Below are 22,727 nucleotides of genomic sequence, written 5' to 3' on the forward strand. Positions count from 1 at the left end.
CCTGAATATTTCTGACTCCAAAAGAGAATTAACCCAATTTCACCCTGCCTGAAGCATGCATTTAATCAAAGAATGATATGTCAGCCTGAAATATCATTGTGGCTGCTTCCTTCTGAGGGACATGACATTTTTCTCACAGAGATTTAAAATCAATGACAGTTAATAACAAAAAAAAAAAAAAACCCCAACACAATAAGTGAGTTTCCCAAGCTCTAAAAACTGTATGTCACAAAAAGATGAAAAAATTACAGTTCCCACCAGCTATGATATTTTACCTTTGTTCCTACTTTCTTAATAGGAACTTAATTAAGAGACACATGTGATTATGTCTCCCACTTAGCAGAAGACTTTCTGGACTCATCCTGCTTTTGGGAAAATTTCTTGGCTGCCTCAAAATGAGTTATTGTAGAGGTGTTTTAAAAACATACAAAGCACTTCCCTCTGTTGTCCTTCATGGGTCAGTGATAGCTAGCAGGACACAGAATCAGGCTGTCCTTCAGGTCAAGGGTACACAGCTGTCCCAGGTGGGTAGTGATTATGTGTCATTACAACCTGATTTTTGTTCAGTGTTCTATCAAAAATGAGCTTTCTGTGTTCAATTCATTTTGTACTGGATCTTGCAAACAGACTGTCATTCATTGACAGCTTTGGCGGTGGTCTCAGTAGAAAGCCAAAGGTGTGCAATGAACCAGAGGATAAGAGCTGTAATTAGGCAGATGATCTCAAAACAGCCAATTATTTATTTATTTTTTAATGCTTTAGAGGAACAGTGTGAAGAGTTTTCAACATGAGCAGCAGCAACTGTTTAGTAGACAGAACACTTGAAGGTCAGCCAGCTCAATACACTGGGTCAGACTAAAGGACTATGTAGTCAAATAGCTTGTTCCCAGCAGATGCCCACAAGAGAATACAGAACCAGAGGAAAAAATTATTTATAGTGTATATCGCCTGCACCTCTGATGATTTCTGGCTTAGGGGCTTTTTGAGCCAGAGTTTGTTATGTAAGGAAATGCAGTCTTTGACTTCTATCCTACTATCTTCTAATTCATACCGCTGCTTCTTATGCTCTGAAGAGGGCCTAAGGGCTTCTTTTGCCTTGAAAAGGACAAGCAAACAAACCAGTTTCCTAATCCCTTTCTATGTTATTTATTTTTTGCAATTCTTTTTCATGCAATTCCCTCAGCTGCTCCTTTTCCAGACTAATGTATCTTTGTTTGCTTAATTATTTGCATGAAAATGATTGCATTCATTTCAACAATTGCTTTTCCCACAACAGCAAGATCTTATTTTTCAGAGTTAATCTCCTGTTCATATCCTTTAACAGTGTGGGGAAAGTTAATGCTGTCTGTCTTCATGTGCATTAGCCCTCATGTCTAAGAAGGCCAACAGTATTCTGGAGTGCATTAAGAAGAGTATAGGAGAGGTTCTTCTCTCCCTCTACTCTGCCTGCTGGAGCCACACCTGGAATATTGTGTTCAGATATGGGTTCCTTGGTTCAAGAAGGACAGGGGACTACTGGTGAGAGTCCAACAGGAGGTCACAAAGATCATGAGGAGATTGGAGCATCTCTCTTATGAGGACAGGCTGAGAGAGCTGCAACTCTTTATCCTGGGAAAGAGCAGACTAAGACCATCTTAGCAGTGTTTATAAATACTTCAAGGGTGGAGGTCATCTTCTCAGTTGTGCTTAGTGATAGGACGAGGGGCAATGGGTGTAAATCAGAATACAAGAGGTTTCACTTGAGCTTGAGGAGGAAGTTTTTTTCCTGTAGATATGCTGGAGCACTGGCATTGGGTGCCCAGATTAGTTGTGGAGTCTCCTTCTTTGGAGACTTTTAAAACCTGCCTAGATATGTTCCTGTGCAACCTGCTTTAGCAGGAGGCTTGGACAAGTTGATCTCCAGTGGTCACTTACAACCCCTACAATTCTGTGATTCTGTGATTACCATAGGTTTATCTATCCTTTCAACAGTTTATCTCTTAGTCACTCAGTATCATGAGCTTCTACTGCAGCTGTTTGCTGCATTCTTTCTTACTTTTTTTTTTTTCATAATCACTCTGGTGTTTACCATCTTGTCCAGATCATTAATCAATACACTGAACAGATAGTACCCCTCTGCAGTGAAAACTGCTTCTTAACTCTTCTGGTTTTCGCTTGTTATGTTTTAGCTAATTTCTAATTCATGTAAGCATTTAACCTTATTTCACAGCAAATCGATTAACCTTTTGTGGGGGACAAAAGGTTTTTGGAAACCCACGTATCCCATAGCGATTGCTTTTCCTATATTAGTTAGCAATTTTGAACAACTCTGAAAGATTTATGACATGTGACCTCCATTTATAAATGCTGGTTTGACTTGCTTCTTCCCCATTTTCTTGTTTTTATCCATGAGATTTGAAGGGGATACATCAAAAGATCTCAGATTGAAGCATTAATAAGTTATAGGGCAAACTGAATAAAATAAACTGTTGCTTCTATGGTAATATTTTATCACTATGCAATGTTTTTATGGCCATCTGTACACCCTCTTTTGCTCTTAAGATAAATAGGGGGCAATCCAACTTTATGCTCCACCATAATAAATGTCTTAGTAGAATATGGCTTAGTAAGAAAGAGACATTTGAAACTTGAACCGGTTTGACCCCGTCATATACTTTCCGTGTTCTTAGTCATTAGGGTTCAGATGATGCAGTAAGGTTTCTTCAGGTAAAATTAGTCCAGAACTAGCGAGGGAAATAATAAAATTAGTCATTCTAATGTGTTTTTCAAATATAAAAAAAAAATGAAATTTTTCTTTAGAAGCCACATTTTCTTTAGAAGTGTATCATAACTTTAGAATTAACAGATGTTGACCAAGTAGATTTGGTCACCTTTTCTACTGCAGTTTATGGATCTAATTATATTAAAATTGTCTAGATGTTTGCTGTATCTTGAGATCTGAGAGGATGGGAAAGAAAGCTGAAGGTGCAGCAGGAACTTTTGTTTCATTTTTATGCGATTCTTCATTTAAAATTTAGTTGTCATGTTCAAGCATTTGTGCTTGATTGTAATAAACTATCTTCTGCTTTATTTGTAGATATCTCAGTTTTCAGAGAGGGACATTAGATTATGTTGATAATTTTTAACTTCAGGTAGCACATGGTTCTGTAAATTATTTTAACAGAATTCTAAAATATGTATTAGATTCTTCACCATGACATTAAATTTATACTAAGCTTTGGGGACACCTTAGCCTTTTGTGGCTAATTCTGTGAAATAGAATTAGTCTATGGACTAGATTATGAAATATTCATACTGCAACACCAGGAGATCTCAATCAAATGAAAGCTGGATTGTTGTGGGGGTTGCAAATATGCTAAATGAAATTCCTTTCCCCAAAGACTCTGCAGTCTAAAAGATTCTTTAGTGTTACCAACTCTGGTAATTTCATTACAAATTTTTCATTTACTAGGAAAGTGTCTCTCAATCACTAACTCTCAGTTGTCCTGTTAGAATGTGAAACTCACTATTTTCATTTACTTAAAGAAGTAAATAGAAAGATCAGTTCTTACTGTCTGTAAGAAGGATTGGGGGAAGGAGGCTGGGGAGAGGGAATCGAGGGTGGGAAATTACAAATAAATCCTGATGAGCAAATAGAACAATTGATAAATTCTCAAAATGCTCTTTATTTTGAGTAAGTTTTATGGCTTTTGAAAACACTGGTCACAACAGAGCTGAAGTTGGGTCATTTTGTGAATCATTTGCTTTTCTAAGTACTTCTCAATGTGTCTTTACATCTGTTATAAAAATAACCATCTTTCAACTCCCTTCTCTACAGGAAAGTTTTCTGTACAATATGGGACAAATAATTTTTGGTTTGGAGAGTGCACAAACACTGAACTTTGATCTAAATATCACTGTGAAAAAAGGCTGAACAGTCTGTATATGAGCTTTAGATTAGATTTGAGAAGACCCTTTTCTCAGTACCTATCTATTCAGGCCAATTCCCTTAATTTGTATTTGCATATATTTGATTTTAAATTATTTTCTTTGTTTGCCATAGTTACATGAAATGAGTAGATTGTAAAAGTGCATATTTTCGTTCTTCTGTGATCAAAGCAGTACAGGACATGCAGATGATATCAACTGTTTTGCCTTTCTGCCAGCAGCATTTGAAGAAAACCTTGAAATTTCAAAGTTCATCAGTTTGTATATGGACAGTGATAACACAGAAATCAGAATTTTAAGTCTACTATTAAATAACATTATACATAAGTCACAATAGGAAATAAGAAACCAGTGTTCTCAAGTGTAGTCTTTACACGAGTCTTTTTCTCTGATGATTCTTAGAGGCATTTAAAGGAGTTGCAAAGAGCAAATTAGTTTAAAGTTGTATTTTATGTTGTGTTTAGAGAAACTTCAGGACATTTATGTCTAAAAACTATTTGTTTCTATTGACAGTTATGAATACTAACAAAAATAACTGTATTCAATGTTTAGGTAGTACTGAAATTAATCCCTAAGCCTAGTACCCAGATGGGGTCCTTCCTACTTGAATGCTGGTTTTTATTTCTCTGCTAAAGCCTGAATTTCTTGAAGAGTTTTATTTCTATAATCATTCACTTCTGAGACAAGCAGAGCTAGAGATGCATATTCATGTTTTTTTCATTATATTGTCTGATAAACTACACTTACTGATTCTCCTTTATTCTGCACAGGCTCCATCATCACCTTCTTCACCTATAGCTAATGAGCCAAAGTATGAGAAGCGGTGGCTAGACACCTTATCAGTTCCTCTGTCAATGGCTCGGATCTCAAGGTACAAAGCTGGAACAGAGAAGCTAAGGTTTGTAATCTAAAGTGGGAAACACTGGGTTAGCTAGCTGCACCCCAAGATTTTTGCTCCAGAGCATTGGCTCTGTAAGAATCCTCAGAGTGGAGATATGAAAGTCTTACTGAAAACTATGCAGTCCATCTTCTTGAGATTAATGTCATGAATGGCAATTATCAAACTTAAAATGAAAACAAACAAACAAACCAAAACAAAAGACAATTAATATAGCCCCAACAAATATGCTTCTGTAATCTGTTGTACTTTAGATACTCAGCATCATCAGCTAGTACAGAGGTTAAGCTTGGTGTTACTTGAATTATTTTTTTTAAGGTACAACATTTCATTCTGTAGCTCTAATAGAATACTGTTATATTCCCAATTTCTATAATGAAAATTAACTCCTTTTTTCTCTTTTTTCTTTACAAATTATAACATACTGCACAATCATCATGACTACGTTGCATATCATCATATAGAAACTCATATTAACAAGAGATTTTGGCAAAGTATGTGGTACAAAATACTGTATTTTTGACTGTAGAATCTTTTGTTTCTTTGTTTGCTTTTTGCACCTCAGAGATCTCAGTAATGGTCCATAAAGTAGCCATGGAATAGGTTGTCAAAGGTGATTTTTCCTGGACTCCAGGGAAGATGAAAATAAAAGTGAGTTTAATAAAGCTTCAGTAAATAATGTGCTTGAGAAGGGTTTAACACATTGCAGAATGCATCAGTTCTTTTTCTGCAAACCACCTCATGTAGGAGGTCTGCCTCAAATCTGCTAGTAGTCAAATCTCAAATCTCCCAGTAGTCCACAGTTCAAGGAGTTCTCCCTATGTTTGAAAACAAAAGTTCATTTTCTGTTGTTATTTTCCATTTTCTTTATTGAATGCTATTTACCTTTTAGTTTGTGTTAACAAGAGAATTGGAATCCCTGTTGAAGCATCAACTATACAAATCACCTGCTACCAGGAATTTCATGTGTATACATTTCTTGATCTGTGCCATATTTATTAGGTCTTTCATGGAACAACTTGAAAATCATTGGTTTTATGGTAGGACAGTTAGGCTGCTTTAACTTAGAGCAATTAATCTCCTGAATCTGCTGGCAACTCCTCTCCCAAACTTTTGTGTTAAAACATCACAGGTGAAAAAAAAAAATGTATTGTCCAGAAAAGTTTGAAATTCTTCTACATTCTGAATTCTTAATTCCATTTTACTTAGTCTCTCATCACTTCTTCCACTGCTTTTATCATTCCTACAACAATTGACCAGTTTATATGGTCCAGTCCTTCCCAATCTATCACAAGCCTCCAACCATTGAAGGTTGAGAAGTTCACCTGTAAATTAACTGAACAGGTCTTTGTGTGCACATTTATATCAGTTCATCACCAATTTATCATCAGTGTTCTTCAAATTAAAGGGTCAGTTGAAGAAGATACAACATTTAAATCTCTGAGTTCAGTTATCACCCTCACAGTTTAAAGCATTTTCACTCCTGTTCTGTGCATTGTATGCATTAGATGGAGCAATCCTAATGGATTCCTGTTCCCAAAAGAGCAGTGTGTACATTTTGAGAATTAGTTGAAGTAATGCACCTTCTGAAACTGAGTCTGGCTGCAATTGAGTTATTTTTTTTCATAGAAGCCCATACAGGGATGTGACTAAAATACTAACACACCGTTGTTTTGGTTATTCCTGATCAATGCTTGCCAAACATTAAGACTTTCTCTTTTTTCCTGCTCTGTTCGCACTCAATGAGATGTTGGGAAAGTGCATGGCCTAGACCACTCAATTGACCAAATTGATATCCCTTGCCATGTAGCTTCATGCTCAGCAGTAAAAATTGGGAAGAGGGCATTTGGAGGGAGCTAGTCATTGCTTGGAGACTGACTGGGTATCATTCTGCTGGCAAGAGATGGTGAGTGGTTGCCTTTGCATCATTTGGTTTGTGTGTTGGTTTATTGGATTTTTTTCCTCTTCTCTTTTCTTATTAAACTATCTTAATTCCAACCCATGAGTTTTCTTACTCTTCCTATTCTTTCTTCTGTCCCACTGGAGAGGGGCAGGAGTTGAACTGCACTGTGGATGCTTAGCTGCTGGCCCAGAATCAATGCATCACATATACATACATATGTATTCTTGGGGATATATATACATATATATTCTTGGGGAGCTTAGTGCTTTCAGTTTCAGTCTTGGAGAGACACATTCTTTTGTGATGCATTCCACTTACATATGTTTTTAGTATATAAAGCAGTCCTTTATTATGGGTGAGTGGTTTATGTTTTTTTCCATTTTGTTGTAAACACTCTAAAGGACAATTAAATTGTTCCACAAAGCATATCCTGTAGTTCTACTAAACGCTTCTTTCTTATTTTGTAAACCAACAGAAACATCTATATGAGCATTAAAGGAATCCCACCTTGAGATTTACTGCGGATGAGGTGTTTCCCATGTTCTTACTAAAGGTGTTTATTTTTCCTGAGGGACACCAAGCTGCTCTTATCCTGTTCTCTCCATGTCTGAAATCTGTGTACATAGTTTTAATATAACCCCTCTTGTATGCTTTCATTTACATGTTTCTATGTTCATATTAGCATAAATTCTAACATTTGTCTTCAGTAATTGCTCTCTAAAGTCAGGTGTCTGCTCTACATAAAATCAAACCTACAAGCAATTATAAGTATAAATGTTTGTATCAGTCTTGGTAACAATCCTCCTTTCAACCATATCTACACATCTCTGTTCCCTTTCACATTTAAGCCATCAGTCTAAAGTGATTTGAATAAGTTCATGACAATACCCCTGCATGCCTCATTTTGCCATTCTCTGGGCATTTACTTGTAGCCTGTTGGCGTACGGTGGTAGACAGCATGTCTGCTCTTTTAATCCATAAGCATGTGTCATCCTTGTAACTTTGTCTCCCTCATAGTTTTTCTCATAACTTTTTTTTGTTAAAATGCTTCATCGTATTTTATTGTCTCAGTTACTTCAGTTAGTCTTAAGATGTACTGTTAACAGAACAGCCAGATTACTTTTGAGATCTGTGTTGATGTAGTATTAGAACTATATTCCGTAGTTTCACATGCACAACTGTGTGCCTCTTCTTCAGATAAATGGACCATATGAATGGTTTTTTCCTCTGAATTAAATTCAGAGAGGTCTGTAACATTCTTTTCATCAAAATTATTTAATTGACATTGCCTTGTAACTACAGAGCATGGTATGGCTTGTGAAAGGATGTAGAAGGCATTATGATCATTTTGCTATTACAGGTAATACATGCTCTATTATCTTCAGTTCTTCTTTTCCATGCTGGAAAAACCCCAGCTTTTTCTAGCTGTGAAATTCTTTCAGTTGTCTTCAGCTGGCTTAGTGTATTTTTGTTACTAAAATCAATCACAGACTGATTATTTTAGTATCTACTATTATATATTCTATGTATAGTAAAGCCAACTGCTCTTGCAATTCTGATGTGGTAAACTGCTGTCAGCCAGTCTGGATGTCCTCTCTGACCTCATTCACTTTCCTCTATTATATTCAAGATTGCTTTATATTTTCAACCTTCTTTTTCTGGTGGTGTAAAAAAGCTTTGCCTTTCAAATAAACTTAGAAACAAGAAAGAGGTTGTCATGAGGTCTAAAAGAATCTGTTGTGTTCCTGAAAAACATCTTTTTGTGGCCTTTATTTAAAAAAAATAGAGTATTATAATGTATGCTGTGTCAGCATCTTGATAAATTTTTTTGACAGTTTTTCAATTAGAAACATTCTATAGCATTGTCTGTTAGACTGTAGTATACTATTAGTGTAGTATAGATTATATGATATCTATTCTGATACAATCAGATTAGGCTATATTATATCCTTTGTGGTTAAACTATACACTGTACTTCATTTGAGTTCTCCAGTAACTTCTGCAAAAAAGTCATACATTTAGCTTGTGTCATGAGATAGCCAGGAACACCTCTTATGTTTTTTCCAAAAGGTCACAGAATCACAGAATGTTAGGGTTTGGAAGGTAACACTGGAGATCATCTAGTCCAACTCTCCTGCCAGAGCAGGTTCACCTAGAGCAGGTTGCACAGAATAGTGTCCAGGGAGGCTTTGAATGCCTCCATCGGTGGAGACTCCACCACCTCTCTGGACAGCCTGTTCAAGATGACCTGTTCCATAATCTTGCCTGGCACTGAGGTCAGGCTGACAGGCCTATAATTCTCTGGTTCCTCCTTCTGGCCCTTCTTGTGGATGGGCATCATGCTGGCCAGCTTCCAGTCATCTGGGACCTCTCCAGGGAGCCAGGACTGGTGGTGAATGATGGAGAGCGGCTTGGCCAGCTCATCTGCCAGCTCTCTCAGCACCCTAGGATGGATCCCATCCAGTCCCATGGACTTGTGGGGATCCAAGTGGCTAAGCAGGCCTCTGACTGCTTCCTCCTGGATTACAGGGGAGCTATACTGCTCCCTGACTCCATCTGCCAGCCCAGGAGGCTAGTTGTCCAGAAGACAACCTATCCTGCTATTAAAAATTGAGGCAAAGGCGGTGTTAAGTACCTCTGTCTTTTCCTAATCTTTTGTTACAATATTCCCCTCCATTTCCACTAAGGAGTGGAGGTTGTCTTTGTCCCTCCTCTTGCCATTAATATATTTATAAAAGCATTTTTTGTTGTCCTTCACGGCAGTGACCATTCTAAGCGCTAAATGGGCTTTTGCCTCTCTAATTTTTTTCCTACATGACCTAGCAACATCCTTAAACATTTCAGGGGTAACCTCTCCTTTTTTCCAAAGATAATGCACCCTCTTTTTTCCCTTAATTCATTCAGAAGTTCATTGCCCATCCAGGCTGGCCATCTACCCTGGCAGCTCATCTTCTAGCACATTGGCACAGCCTGTTCCTATGCCTTCAAGATTCCTTTCTTGAAGTAGGTCCAGCCCTCCTGGCCCCCCCATTTTTTTAAGGGCTATTTCCCAAGGTACCGTCTGAGTTAGCTCCGGAAGTCCAGAGTGGTGGTTTAGTTGCTGCCCCTCTTAGCTTGACTGCATATTGAAAACTCAATGATTTCATGGTCACTGGACCCCAGGAGTAATGCAATAAAATCAATGTATTTCACTGTGGGCAATGTTTGTGATTTCTGCCATGCTGATGTCAGAGACCTATCCTACACAGAATAAAAGATCAGCACTGAATATTGAATCCTAGAGATTAGGATGGTTTTGGTACCTGTTCCATGTGTGAAAAATGGGATAAAATATTGTGATCAGAAATTAGGCATACCTTTGGATGAAATATACTTGCAGTCCAAAAGTGTATCAAAAATCAGTGTCATGAAAACTTTAGGAACTTTTTTTTGCCTCGAGGGCAATGTATTCATGTCCTTATATGCATCTAGTTATGTTCTGTAGTGTGAAACCAACATAAGGAGGATGAGTTTATTTTTTTTAATATTTTATCTTTGTGCTATTTAGCTTCTAGTTTTAAAATCTGTGCTGTGACTAAGTGCACAAGCAAGAATCAGGAATTCCTGTTCATGTCAGGATATGTGTACTCGGGACCCAATTTTGCTTTCCCCCAAAGCCCATATGTTGCTCTGGAAAATTGATGTGCCAACTCTTCACTGTTGTTTTTCCTAGTGAAGAGCATCCCTTATAGGTTAGTACAGTGGATCACTCCATGGCATATTGCCAGTAAGCAGAAGAAAAACAAAATAAATTTTATCCCCCAAACAAGACAAACAGATTGTTACTCTCTGGGAATTGTTTGTATCAATATTACTACAAAGAATTACTTTTTCTTTGTTTCTGGAAAAGTTGAGATTTATTGTGTCTTGTGCTTGCTAATGACATGCTAAAGTCTAATCTACCAGGTTTAGCTCAGCGAGTCTCTGCCACCTCAGGATAAATAGTCTTGAGTTTCAACAGCACACCTGCCTGTTTCCCATTAATTTTGATATTAAAAAAATGGAAAAAAGTATTCTGGAGCAAGCTGAACATATTGAACTATGTGATGCTCATTACTTAGTTTTATTGCTGTTATTTTACAAAATACCTCTTTGTTCAAGAAATGCCAATTTTCAGAGGAGTGATGGGGGAAAAAACTTGATTTATACTGTTTTATCTTATCAGTAATAATCCTGATTCTATGATCAAGCTATATTGCTCTTTCCTCAGAAGGCAGGGTGTATTTATTTACTTTCCTCAGAAGGCAGAGTGTATTTATTTAGATTTCAAAGAAAACCACAACATTAATAAATATACCTCAAGCACATGGACATCAGTTTTTCTGTAAAAAACATGCCTGAATTTCACAGACAGTATAAATTTGATGGAGAATTTAATGTCTTGAAATACTCCTTTGCATATACTTTAAACATAAAAACACTGATGATCTCTGTAGTAATGACAGGGATTTATTGCTGTGAGCTATAGACTCTCCTCATGCCAAAAGATTTCAGGAGCTTGAATCTCAACTAGCATTACAGTGTCAGGCAGTCCAATAGTTGTTATCCAAACATAATATGTAAAAACACTTCCTTGAGACACTTACGTAGATTAAAGCCATTGACATGTCAAATCATCTCTGAAGATATCATTAAGGTAAATCCAGAATTTTGGTATAATCTGTGCTGTTGCTACCACCATATTTCAAATTATGAAATAATGGTTCATTTTTGTAATCAAACTTGTATTTTTTTAATCTTGATTGCCTGGGTTGGTTTAATTGGTTGTTAGCTGAAGAATTATTTTCTGTTATCCTCTATCAGCCACTTCTATAACTTTGTGCCACTTGGCTAAGGTATTCATAGTACCTGCTTTTATATGTCTACTGAAGTTGAGTTCATATCTAGGCACCCTGTGGATTCAGTGGAGAGCACATGCGGTTTCTTGGCACTCTTAAATTCTCTGGATTATCCTTTCTCTCTCTCTCTCTAAAGATTCTGTCATCTTAGCTTTGATATTTGAATTTCTCTAAGTTAGGCATTGTGAATGGCTTCTCTTCATGGCACTGTATTAAGTCTGTTTCTATGCTCCACTCTGTATCAATGTATAGGGATTTACAGATCTTCCCTATCTTTGGGGGATGTTGAAGAGATCATAGCATAAGTCATGCCATTCTGGCACTGTTAGGATCTTTGTCAGAGCTTTAGGTGAAAGGAACAGTATGCTTGAGAAGCAATTATTTCACTCAGTTTACCGGAAGAAAATAAAAGGATTTGTTTTGACCTTTCCTTTCTTTCTGAAGAGATCAAACAGATTTGCTGAAATGAAAGTGACACAGAATTGTGCTGTTGTCATCAGCTTTTATTAGTTGCCACAATAATTCAATCATGAAAGGAAAATAAGCAAATCAACTGATATACATTCAGAAAGTTATTTTGCAAAGAGCAAATATAACGTTTTACAACTCCTTTAACACTGAAGCATATCAGTTGATATATATCTGCTATAATACTTTGTCTTTTTAATATTATGTGTGATGGTTATTTTACATGACCCTTATTAGTGAGTATATAGACTCTAGTATTCATGTTCACCATCAAAATGCCTACAAATGACTAATGTTAGGTTAATAACTTTTTCAGTAAGTCAGAATGAATAACTGCCTATTAACTGCTGCATGTCATTTTGAATGCTCATGTTGGCATATATCATATATTGAACACTAGAGAACTTACAGCAGAGAATTCCAGGAAAACCCAGCAACTTCATGGATCAGTATTCTCCATTCAATAGTTTCATTTCTTCTAGGTTAATACCAAAAAGATAGCAATGTAGCATATAAGTATAAAGCTCTACTTTGCAAACGTAGTAGGTAGCAGTGGTATTTTCTGTATTATACACAAAACAAATATATGTGCAATCACGGAAAGAATTAAAAATCTCTTTCACAATGGTATGTTGAATCATAGAATCATTTCAGGTGGAAAAGACCTTTGAGATCAAGTGCAACCACTGTCTAATTCTACCAAGCCTGGTGCAAAACCATGCCCCTCAGCACCACATCTCTGCCTTTTCTGAACACCCGCAGGGATGAGGATTTAACCACCTCCCTGGGGGACCCATTCCAGTCTTTGAGAACCCTTTCAGGGAAAAAGTTTCTACTAATCTCCAACTTAAACCTCCCCTGGTACAACCTGAGGCCATTTTCTCTCATCCAACCCCTATCTTTCTATTCTATGATATGTAGAAAATTTAAGAAATTAAAGCCCGAGAAGGCAGTTTGCAACTTAATACATTCTTAGTAAATGAAACCAAAATGCTATAAAAAAAATAGTCATTTTGGTTAAAAAAAAAAAAAAAAAAGTTTAAAAATATCTAATGCATATTTCCTAAATGCACTAATTGAAGTTCAGTAATTATGAACATAATTTATATACTCATGGGGAGTAAATGATCAGCACATAGATACGCTGGTATAGAGAAAATACATGTTACATGTGTTGCTCCTGGTACTGCCCATTATTATCCTTCTTCTTGTTGCCTTTCTTTTGATCTGTAAAGTTCAGACTCAGAACTTCTCAAAAGACATTAAAAAACCACTGAGAACTATTGGGCAGTTTCAGAAAATTGACATATCTTCCTTTATGGATATATTTCTTCTTACTGCAGATCTAACGCATTTGAAGTGCTGGCACTCGATGGAGTTAGTACTGGGATACTTCAGTTTTATACAGCCCAGGAGAGTGCTGACTGGCTGAGAGCAATATCAACTAACATCAGTGATTTGACACTTCAAAATGTATGTTACTTTCTGCATATTTTCTTGTCTGTGCTATTGTAAAACTATTTCTAATTTTCCAAAGGTACAAAATAACTCACAGTTAAGATACCATATATAAAACACATGTGTATGGGGCGGAAGAGGAGAAAGGAAAGAGAAAGGAGAAGTAATCTGGTCAGTCAAAAGTACAAGGAGGTTTTCAAAACTTATGGTGGTATTATAGAAGAGAGAGTACTAGAAAATCAGATTGCATTTGTTATTTTAAATAATTTTTAAAATAAAATGCTTATCCTTTCTGGTCATTTCACAGAGCTTTAGATAGGAGCAAATAGGTAATTTTTCCTTTTTCTGTATTGGATTTCAACAAAAATCTTTGGTCAAAACAGATTGTATTTTGAATTTATTTTTCTGGTCTTTAAAAATTCTTTCAAATCATATTTGACCACAGTAGTACATTTATTCTGGTTGTTGGGGTTTTCTTACATTCAATTGCTTAAGCAATGTTTTTGACAAAATGGAACGTTTTTTTCTTGTGATGCATTCTTTCGTAATAGTCTTATTGATTGATTTACATAATTTATAGGGTATTACTACATGGCAATTATAAGACAGTAATTATATTATTCAGCAAATTTCATAACTTTTCTGTGACTAGCAAAAAAGAATGTAGTAAGATTTTTAGAGCATTTCCAGTTTATAGGTACTGAGCCAAATTCTTTTGCTTTTTAAAGAAATCCATTGAATAAAACTACCTCAAAGGGTATAGGTGAATACGATAATAGAAAGTGGCTATAAATGTAGTATTCTGGTCTTTTTTTTTGATGCGCTGTCTGCAGTAGCATGTGTCCTGACATAGTAGAATCATGGAATGGTTTTGGTTGGAAAAGGCTTTTAAGATCATTGAGTCCAACCATTATCTTAACTCTCCCAAGCCTGGTGCTAAACCATGTCCTTCAACACCATATCTCTGTGTCTGTAAAACACATCCAGGTGTGGGGATTCAACCACCTCCCTGAGGGAGATGCTTCCATTCTTTAAGAACGCTTTCAATGATGAAGTTTCTTCTAATATCCAATCTAAACCTCCCCTGGTTCAACTTGAAGCCATTTACTCTCATCCTATTGTCTGCTACTAGGAAGAAGACACCAAGTCCCACCTCACTCCAGCCTCCTTCCAGGGAGTTGTAGAGAGCAAGAAAGCCTCCCCTCAGCCTCGTCTTCTAAAGAATATATAATCCCAGTTCCCTCCACTGTTTCTCACAAGACTTAATGCTTTACAGGTGTTGCCAAATGTGTAGCTTGTGGTGCAACTGGAAAATTCTATTCAGAGCATTATTTCAATTACTGACTGTCAGAACAGGAGATGTAGTAGTCAGTGAGAATGTCTTTTGTTGCATCCCAGTATGTTGGACCAGGAGTGTGAGGCTGTGAGGCTGGAGTGCAACTACAGCATCCAGCAAGAGAAGGCTGGAGCGTGCGGCTGCTCTCTGCGTGGCCAGAGGACCAACAACCAGAGTGCTTTGGGACTTTGGATTAGATTTCTTGAAAACTCATTTTGAGTGCTTTGTTCTACCTTCATTGTTCTACCATTGTTCTACCTTTCACAAAATGATTCTTTTCTTATACTTTTGAAATTGATGTTAGGGAATGGATCTGTAGGTCCTCAGAGCTTTTTTCTGATTATTTGCTTCTCCACTTCTCTGGACTGTCTTCTCTATTCTCCAGTAGTACCTGCAGATAATCACCACTGGTTGAGAGACTATTTCAGAGAATTCCCTATCTGTTTAAGGGTTAGTTTCTTCAGTCCTTGCTGACTTCAAGTTCAGTTGCTTCTGCAAATATTTAAACTATTCATGTCTTGTTCTCCCCTATGCCATCATCTCTGTACCTAAATTGTTAGATAGGTGGCCACAATGGACCTGCTTGCTGATACTACTGGCGTAAAGAATGTCAGCATTCTTACCTGACCTATTACTAAGCATTTCAGCAACATTTTCCCACTGTTCACCTTTTTGCTTGTGCATATTTTTAGATCTTGTTTTTGCTGATACTTGTTTCTTAACTTCAGCATCTTTTCCTGCATCTTAGTCATTCTTACTTCATCTGTTGGTGCTATTCTTGTGTACATACCTTGTCATATACATTTGTATATAATTTTGGATAATTTCTTGTAGAATTTTTGTTTCTAAAGAGCTCCTGATATATAGGATTTTTTTTCTTACAGTGCACCCTATCTTTCTTGTATCGCTTTACCTTAACATGCTTTATTTTGCTGTTTTTCCCTAATCCAGTCTCGTTCAGCTACTGGCAGCTCTTTGTCAGATCTCCTGCTGATACCAGAAGACAATCCTAATGTAGACAGTACAAAAATAGCTCTGCCACAATGTGACACTCCTGCTGATGTCAGACTCCTCTTCTGAAGTACTGAAACATCTAACTTCTATGCAAAGGCAAGCTCTCTGGGGATCAAGTGTAAAGGAGGAATCATCTTCCAATAATGAAGATGTCAGAGATTGTCAGTGCCTGAGTGCTTTCTCTGGATGTTAGCATGTCTAAAATGTGTTACTTGGTAGATGAGAAATGACTTTGATATTAGCTTGGAGAGAGTTTTTATAAGACATAGGAGAAGAGGGAGTAGTGCAACATGGAGAAAGATGTAAAGGTGTTTTTTCATCCCTCCTTAGTGATACATGCCTTGTATCCCTAACTCAGAAAATCTCCTAGTAACAGTCAGCTTTACAGGCAGGATGGATTAATATTTTTTTTTCTTTCTCTTAAGTACCCTTGTCCCAAATTATTCATCTCTTTATTCATATTCTTGTTTTTCTCATACTTTTCTACCAGCGTAAGACTTCCCTATTATCTTCCTTTGTGATTCGATCCCAAATCTTCTCAATGTTCTCAAAGTTCTTCACATCTCCTTTTGGCAGAAATAAATAGAGATGAATCAGCACATCACTTTTATTTCTTAGAACACCTCTTTTCTCACAGGAGGAGGTACAGTTGAAGAAATTGAGGGGAGAGAGGGAACAGAAACTGGCATTGAAACTGCCATGATAAAACAAGCACAGGAAACAAGTTGATCTGCATGTGCTTCTTGCTGCTCCTGTTCTTAATTTGTTCAGCTGGAGGGTTCTTTGTAGACTGAGGTAGCAGTGTTCTGCCAGACATTATTTTTTTTTGGACAGAGTTCTTTAGAGTAACTTAATTCTGTCTGTTTTCCACCATTCAGATAGCTAGCTATTAAATATGTGCAGCTTTTCTCAGGGATCTTAAATGTTTTCATGTTGTCGTGATCAGTAGAATCACCTAAAGTTCATTTATATTATAAAGACTTTTTTCTTATATTTACAACTTCCTCTAGGTTTTATTTCTTTCCCTGTATATTCTAATTGTGTTATTAAAGGAAAAAATGAAACAAAACCACCACCCCCCACCAAAATTAAAACCCTACAAATGACTATTTCATAAGCATGGTGGAAAACAAGTTAAGGTGCGATTACTCCACTTTACACATTATGAATCATTCCAGCAGTTTCATTGGAGGATTGTGAAACTTAACATTTGGCTTCAAATATTGAAATCTGGGTTATTAATCCAGATTATAGTTTTGCCTTTGATGGCTTTTTTGATTTTTGTATGTTATTCTGTGTAATGACATGTAAAATCATCTGTCATTCCTTTCTACCTTTAAGTACACATATATGCAACTGATACTCCATCAGTGAAGTTTCTGTTTGAATAGAGAGAGACTTACTAAATATGAGCTTTGAACATGCATATTAAAAAAGCAAGAGAATAAAGAGGCATTGCTTTCTTTACACAGCAGAATGTGAGGTACATGGGGTAGATGGAAACAATATCCTTGTGTGTAGGAAGCAGTATGCAGATTTGACTGCCTCAATGATTATACAAGCAATTCTTTTCCCAGGGTGAAAACATATGATAATATTTCTTAGCTGCTGTTTGTGTTTTCTTTTGTTGTTGTCTTTAAACCGAAACATTTTCATCTGAAAGTACTACAGAGTTTGAGGTTGTATGGGGGAATCAGTAAGGGTAGGAATTTCATCATTTAAATTCATCCAAACAACACACAATGTGCATAAGATTCTCTAATAGCCAGGTATATAATAGGTGTCTGTCAAGATCTTTCCCTCTATCCCTCTGTCTGGAATGAGAATGAATATATATATGGTGTGTCATGATTTCCTTCTTGGCTTGCCAAAGTTAAGTGAGATAAATCCCAGCTTGGGAGATATTTAGAATTAGCAATGTGGTTCTGAATCATTTCTACCACATTCTGTTCCTCTGTGTTTGTATTCATTTAGAACAGAGTGCAGGGATTGCAATTTCTTCACAATTCCTTTTCCAAGTTGCCTGCAGGCTTTGCAGATCGAGGTTTTTGGTTCTAGTTCCCCTAGTCTCCAACTCCCATTACTGTACTGCAGTGCTGAAAGCTGGCACTGCCAGCAAAGTGTAGCATCTTCCAGCTGTAGAGGCATCTGCCAGGTGATGTGGAGAGTGCAGGCTTCTGTCACTTCAACCTCATGATGTAGGAATGTAATGTGGTGCAGAAGGAATCTTTCTTCCCCCCACAGTTTTGTCAAGGCTGCAGCCATCCCTGCTTTGAATAAGGAATGAGCTGAAGCTGTGCAGTGAATAACTGTGGAGACCAAAGCATTATTCCCTGTTGCCCTTACCATTAGGAAGCTGGATTACTTGTGAGGATGATCTTTGCAATACCCTTATTCTGCAGAGAACCTGTATGGCTAATCTCACACAGATTTTTCCAGGCACATCTAAATACAATAAAATAAGTTGGATAACACTTTTTTTTTTGTAGCGTAGAGTGAGCTTAAGTACTTTGACTGAACCAAAAAGAAGGGTAAAAGGAGACAGAATCCCAGCTAACCCTGTTTACTTGCTATGCTTTATGCTGTAGTGATATTACTGAGCATGTGTTTGACAGCCTGCAAGGAACTAGTATTTTCTGTGCATATGACACAGCTTCTGCAGTTACCTTGTCTATGTATTTGTGTCTGAAGCATTGGAGAATGGTCAGAGCTGAGCATGGGCAGCGTATGACAGCTTTCCTGTTGACCTTAAAATATTCCAGGTGCCTTTTCACTGTGTACCGCACAATTGCTCAAGATTAAGCCTATTACCAAAACAGACTGGTGAGGTCTGCTACCTTCTGCAGTGCTAAGCATGTCACCAGTTTGTTTTATCCCAGTCATAGAGTGGGACTCTTGAATTCCTGCTGGTTTGTTACTGTTGGGACCCTAAGAGCACTGAAAAGCTCTGCCACCTCTTCCCACTCCCAACATGCTACTAGCCACCACTGGCATGGTACAGCCAATGTATCCTGGAGTCGCACTGCTGTAGACAGATGTGTGTGCAAGAACTGTGAGGAACCTTGCTGGGGGCCCCTCATCCACTTGGCACCTGCGTGTCAGGTCCATCCTCAGTAATGGTCTTAATCTGTGCTATGGTGCAGATGCCAGCACCTGCAAGCTATGACCTGCCTCTGTTGTGTCCTCATTCCTCTTCTGGGGTGTCAGGGAAGTGGTAGGGAACATTTCAGGGTCTGTCCAAGAGGCTGGCAGGGTCTCCCAGCACTCTGCCCAAGGTGCCAGCTGAGTCTGGCAGATGCTGCAGGATCTCAGCAGCTCCTGGCCACCTTATCCTCACCACTGCAGTCACTCTGAGCAGCACACCTGCACCATTTGACCACACAACTCAATTCAAACTTGAGTGTGAGGAAGAGCGCCCTAATGGTTAGGGCTGACTAGTAAGCTCCTACAGCCTGAGCCTTGTTATCACCCTGTGTCCATACTGTAAGGGCTGCTTCTGTCATCCCGTGCTCCTCCACATTGCATTTTGCCCTGAGGTGACTTTGTTTATGGTCATAGATAATTCACTCTGAGCAGAATAATGACTTGATTGCCATTTATTAATTACAAGAATGTGTGCATTGACTTATTAAAAACTGCATTAATACTTCCAAATTTAAGCACTAAATGATTTAATTTCTAAAAATTTGGAAGTATTAATGCAGTTTTTAGTAAGTCAATGCTAATTACATTGTAGAAGCTTCTCAGCATATTAATAACTCTGTGTATTCTGCCATCTCTCTTTCATAGATGAAAATGGCAAATAAATGCTGTTCTCCCTCAGACCAGGTAAGACTTTCATTATACTGTCCATCATTTTTAATTCTTGTCATTGTGATAACTTGCAAAATTTGTAGAGCATACATGCATGTTTAGTCGGACTTAAAATTCTAACCCCAAGCTTTCTATGGTTTGAAGTTCTGAAGTTACTTACTTAACATGGCAGATTCTTACTAAGCCACAGTAATCAGTAGACTCCTCCCCTGAAGACTTAAAAAGAGAATTCAATGTAGCCATGAAACAAATGAGAGTAGGGAAATGGAACTCACAACCAGGTCTTGGAAAGTGTAATGTATGTTTGCATGCAATATTGAAGCAGTGACTGTGACAGGTTAGCTCTGTATTTACCTCGTACATGGTGCACCAATAGACAAGAAGTGTACTGCAAATCCAGTCTCATTTCCACCTGTTATGCTGTGTAGAGTGTGTTTGCCATGACTGTCTAGGACTTCTGGAGCTCAGCAGCTTGATGAGATATGTGTTCTGCTCCAACTAGCCAAATGTCGAGGGCTTAGATGTGTTTAGTGCATTAGGAATTATTCTCACTTCTTGCAGCACTTGAAAAAAACCCAATCATTTACTTTGTGAAATATAATAACATTTTCCAGGCTAATTATGTAATTCTGGGAAGTACTTTGAAGGTTGTATTATAAAAGCAATGAGTTTCACTTACATGTGCTTTGCATCAGTCTGGCATGGAATCATTACTCAAGAACAGAGCCCAATCCTTTCTTTTTCTAAAAATGCTGGGTTTGTAAATTGTAAAAGTGCAAATGAGGCAAGATGTCTTTTATAGTCTTCTATTGCAGAAATTTATTAAGGAATTTTAATGTAGATGTCAAAGACCAAGTCAAAAGATATTCTATATTGGAATCAAGTTTGACAGCTTGTGTATTCTTTCATATGTCACCGTTTTGTCACCCTATCTGTAAAATGTACTTGAAGATTTATAGATTTTTCTAGAAGTTATTGAAAATATTACAACATTCACGTTTTCTTACACAAGAGGGTCAGTACTTTGGAAGAAAATATACCTCAGCAACCTCTGTTTTACAGACTGTGGGACTGTCTTTGAACTACTGTCCTTGGGAACTGTTTGGAGAGGAGTTGTACTCAGATATGGAGATAGCTACTACTGAAGCTGTCTCCAAGTGCCTATGTAACCTGTGTAGATGACAGAGCATGCAGTAGCTACACCCTGGATACTTTTAGAGCACATTGGTGCCCACCAAGGAGTGGGGAATGAACTAGGTTTCAGATTATTTTATTGAGTGTGGGTGATGTTTACAGTCACCATTCTTCAAATATTGTAACTTTGTATTCGGCTTCATACAACTTATTATAGTACTCCAGAGACTAAAAAGCACTTGACTCTTTGTTACCAGTAGACACTTAAGTTTGGGATTCAGTTTTCCATAAGATCCACACTGCTGGATTGCTCTGTATTTGTTTATGAAAAAATAATTGAGGCAATTCTCAGTACAGAAAAAAAGGGTACAGAGCAAAATAAGGTTTTCTTATTTTGTTTGCTGGGGAATTTTTTGTGTTTTTTAGATGAATATGAATATTTACTGTCCTCCACTAAACCAACAGCTTCTTAGCAGAAATAGGAAAATATTGATAGGTTCTGCACTTGTGTCAGGGCAATCCCAAGCACACGTACAGGATGTACAGAGAATGGATAGAGAGCAGTTTTGATGAGAAGGACTTGGGGGTGCTGGCTCAACATGAGCCAGAAACATATGTTTGCTGTCCAGCAAGCCAAACAGATCCTGGGCCACATCAAAAGAATTGTAACCAGCAGGTCGATGGAAGAAACTCTCCCCCTCTACTCTGCCCTTTCAAGACACCCTGGGAGTATTGTGTCCAGCTCTGGAGCCCTCAACAGAAGAAGGACATGGAAGAGTTAGGGAAGGTCCAGAGGAGGGCCATGAAGATGATTAGAGGGCTGAAGCATCTCTCCTATGAAGACAGGCTGAGAGAGTTGGGCTTGTTGAGCCTGGAGAAGATAAGGCCCCCAGGAGGCCTTAGAGCATCCTTTCAATATTTGAAGAGGGCTTACAGGACAGCTTGAGAGGGACATTTTGTAAAGGCATGTAGTTAAAGGACAAGAAGTAATTACTTAAAACTGGAAGAAGCTGGATTTAAATCAGACATTAAGAAGAAATTCTTCACCACAACGGTGATGAGGCATCAGAACAGGTTACCCAAAATATTTGCAGAGGCTCCAATCCTGGAAGTGATAGATGCCAGGTTGGATGGGGTCCTTGAGCAGTCTAGTCTAGTAGGAGGTGTCCCTGCCGATGGCAGGAGGGATTTGAACTAGGTGGTATTCAAGGTCCCTTCCAACTCAAGCCATTCTGCAATTCCATTATATTAATAAAACTATGTATGTTTTGTCTTGTGATGCTGTATTAACAGATTTTTTTCAACTTTCTATGATATACCTTCCTTTGCTTGTTTTAATTTTTGCAGTGGCCTCTTCATTAAGCTGTAGAGGAAATCATATAGAAAATGAAACCTAGACAGAAAGATTCTAAAAGCATAGCAAGTGATAGTAGCAGGAAGGCCAGGACACAAATTAAGATGTAACCAGCAAGGGGTAGACCAGTAACAAAAATCTACTCTGTAAGTGCACTAATAGCAACAAGACAAAGTTCTACTCAGCTATCAGAGGTCAGCCTTCACCAAGAAGGTTAATGGCAAAATATGGTTATTGCAAATAATATTGGCAAAACCCAATAAAATCTCAGATTAAAACACAAAGGGAGGTTTTGGTAGTATGTCAGCATTAGAATGCCTGGTGACATTAAAAAAACTTGGTCCAAGTAATCTCAGAGCTATTATCAAGATATTTCAGGGAATTTGTGTCTGCTAGGTGGTATATCAAAAGTTTGGGTAAAGGCAGATATCGTGAGTGTTAATGGAAACGGGAAGAGAACCTGGAGAATTAGAGACTAGTTAATTTGACTTCAATCTCTAGAAAGAAATTTGAAATAAACAACTAAAATATTTGTATGCAGCTGT

At 37.6% G+C, this 22,727-nt stretch overlaps 1 protein-coding gene across 1 annotated transcript in view; it reads left to right on the plus strand.

The window, feature by feature from the left end:
- SNTG2 (syntrophin gamma 2) overlaps positions 1–22,727 on the plus strand; it is a 190,879-nt gene that overhangs the window by 131,056 nt on the left and 37,096 nt on the right. Inside the window, exons 9-11 of the mRNA XM_054178651.1 lie at positions 4,698–4,825; positions 13,417–13,546; positions 19,671–19,709. Of these exons, the coding sequence (XP_054034626.1) occupies positions 4,698–4,825; positions 13,417–13,546; positions 19,671–19,709 (297 nt within the window). The remainder of the gene's footprint in view (positions 1–4,697; positions 4,826–13,416; positions 13,547–19,670; positions 19,710–22,727) is intronic.

The sequence above is a fragment of the Dryobates pubescens genome, chromosome 3 (genome assembly GCF_014839835.1).
Source record: "Dryobates pubescens isolate bDryPub1 chromosome 3, bDryPub1.pri, whole genome shotgun sequence".
NCBI classification, from domain to species: domain Eukaryota; kingdom Metazoa; phylum Chordata; class Aves; order Piciformes; family Picidae; genus Dryobates; species Dryobates pubescens.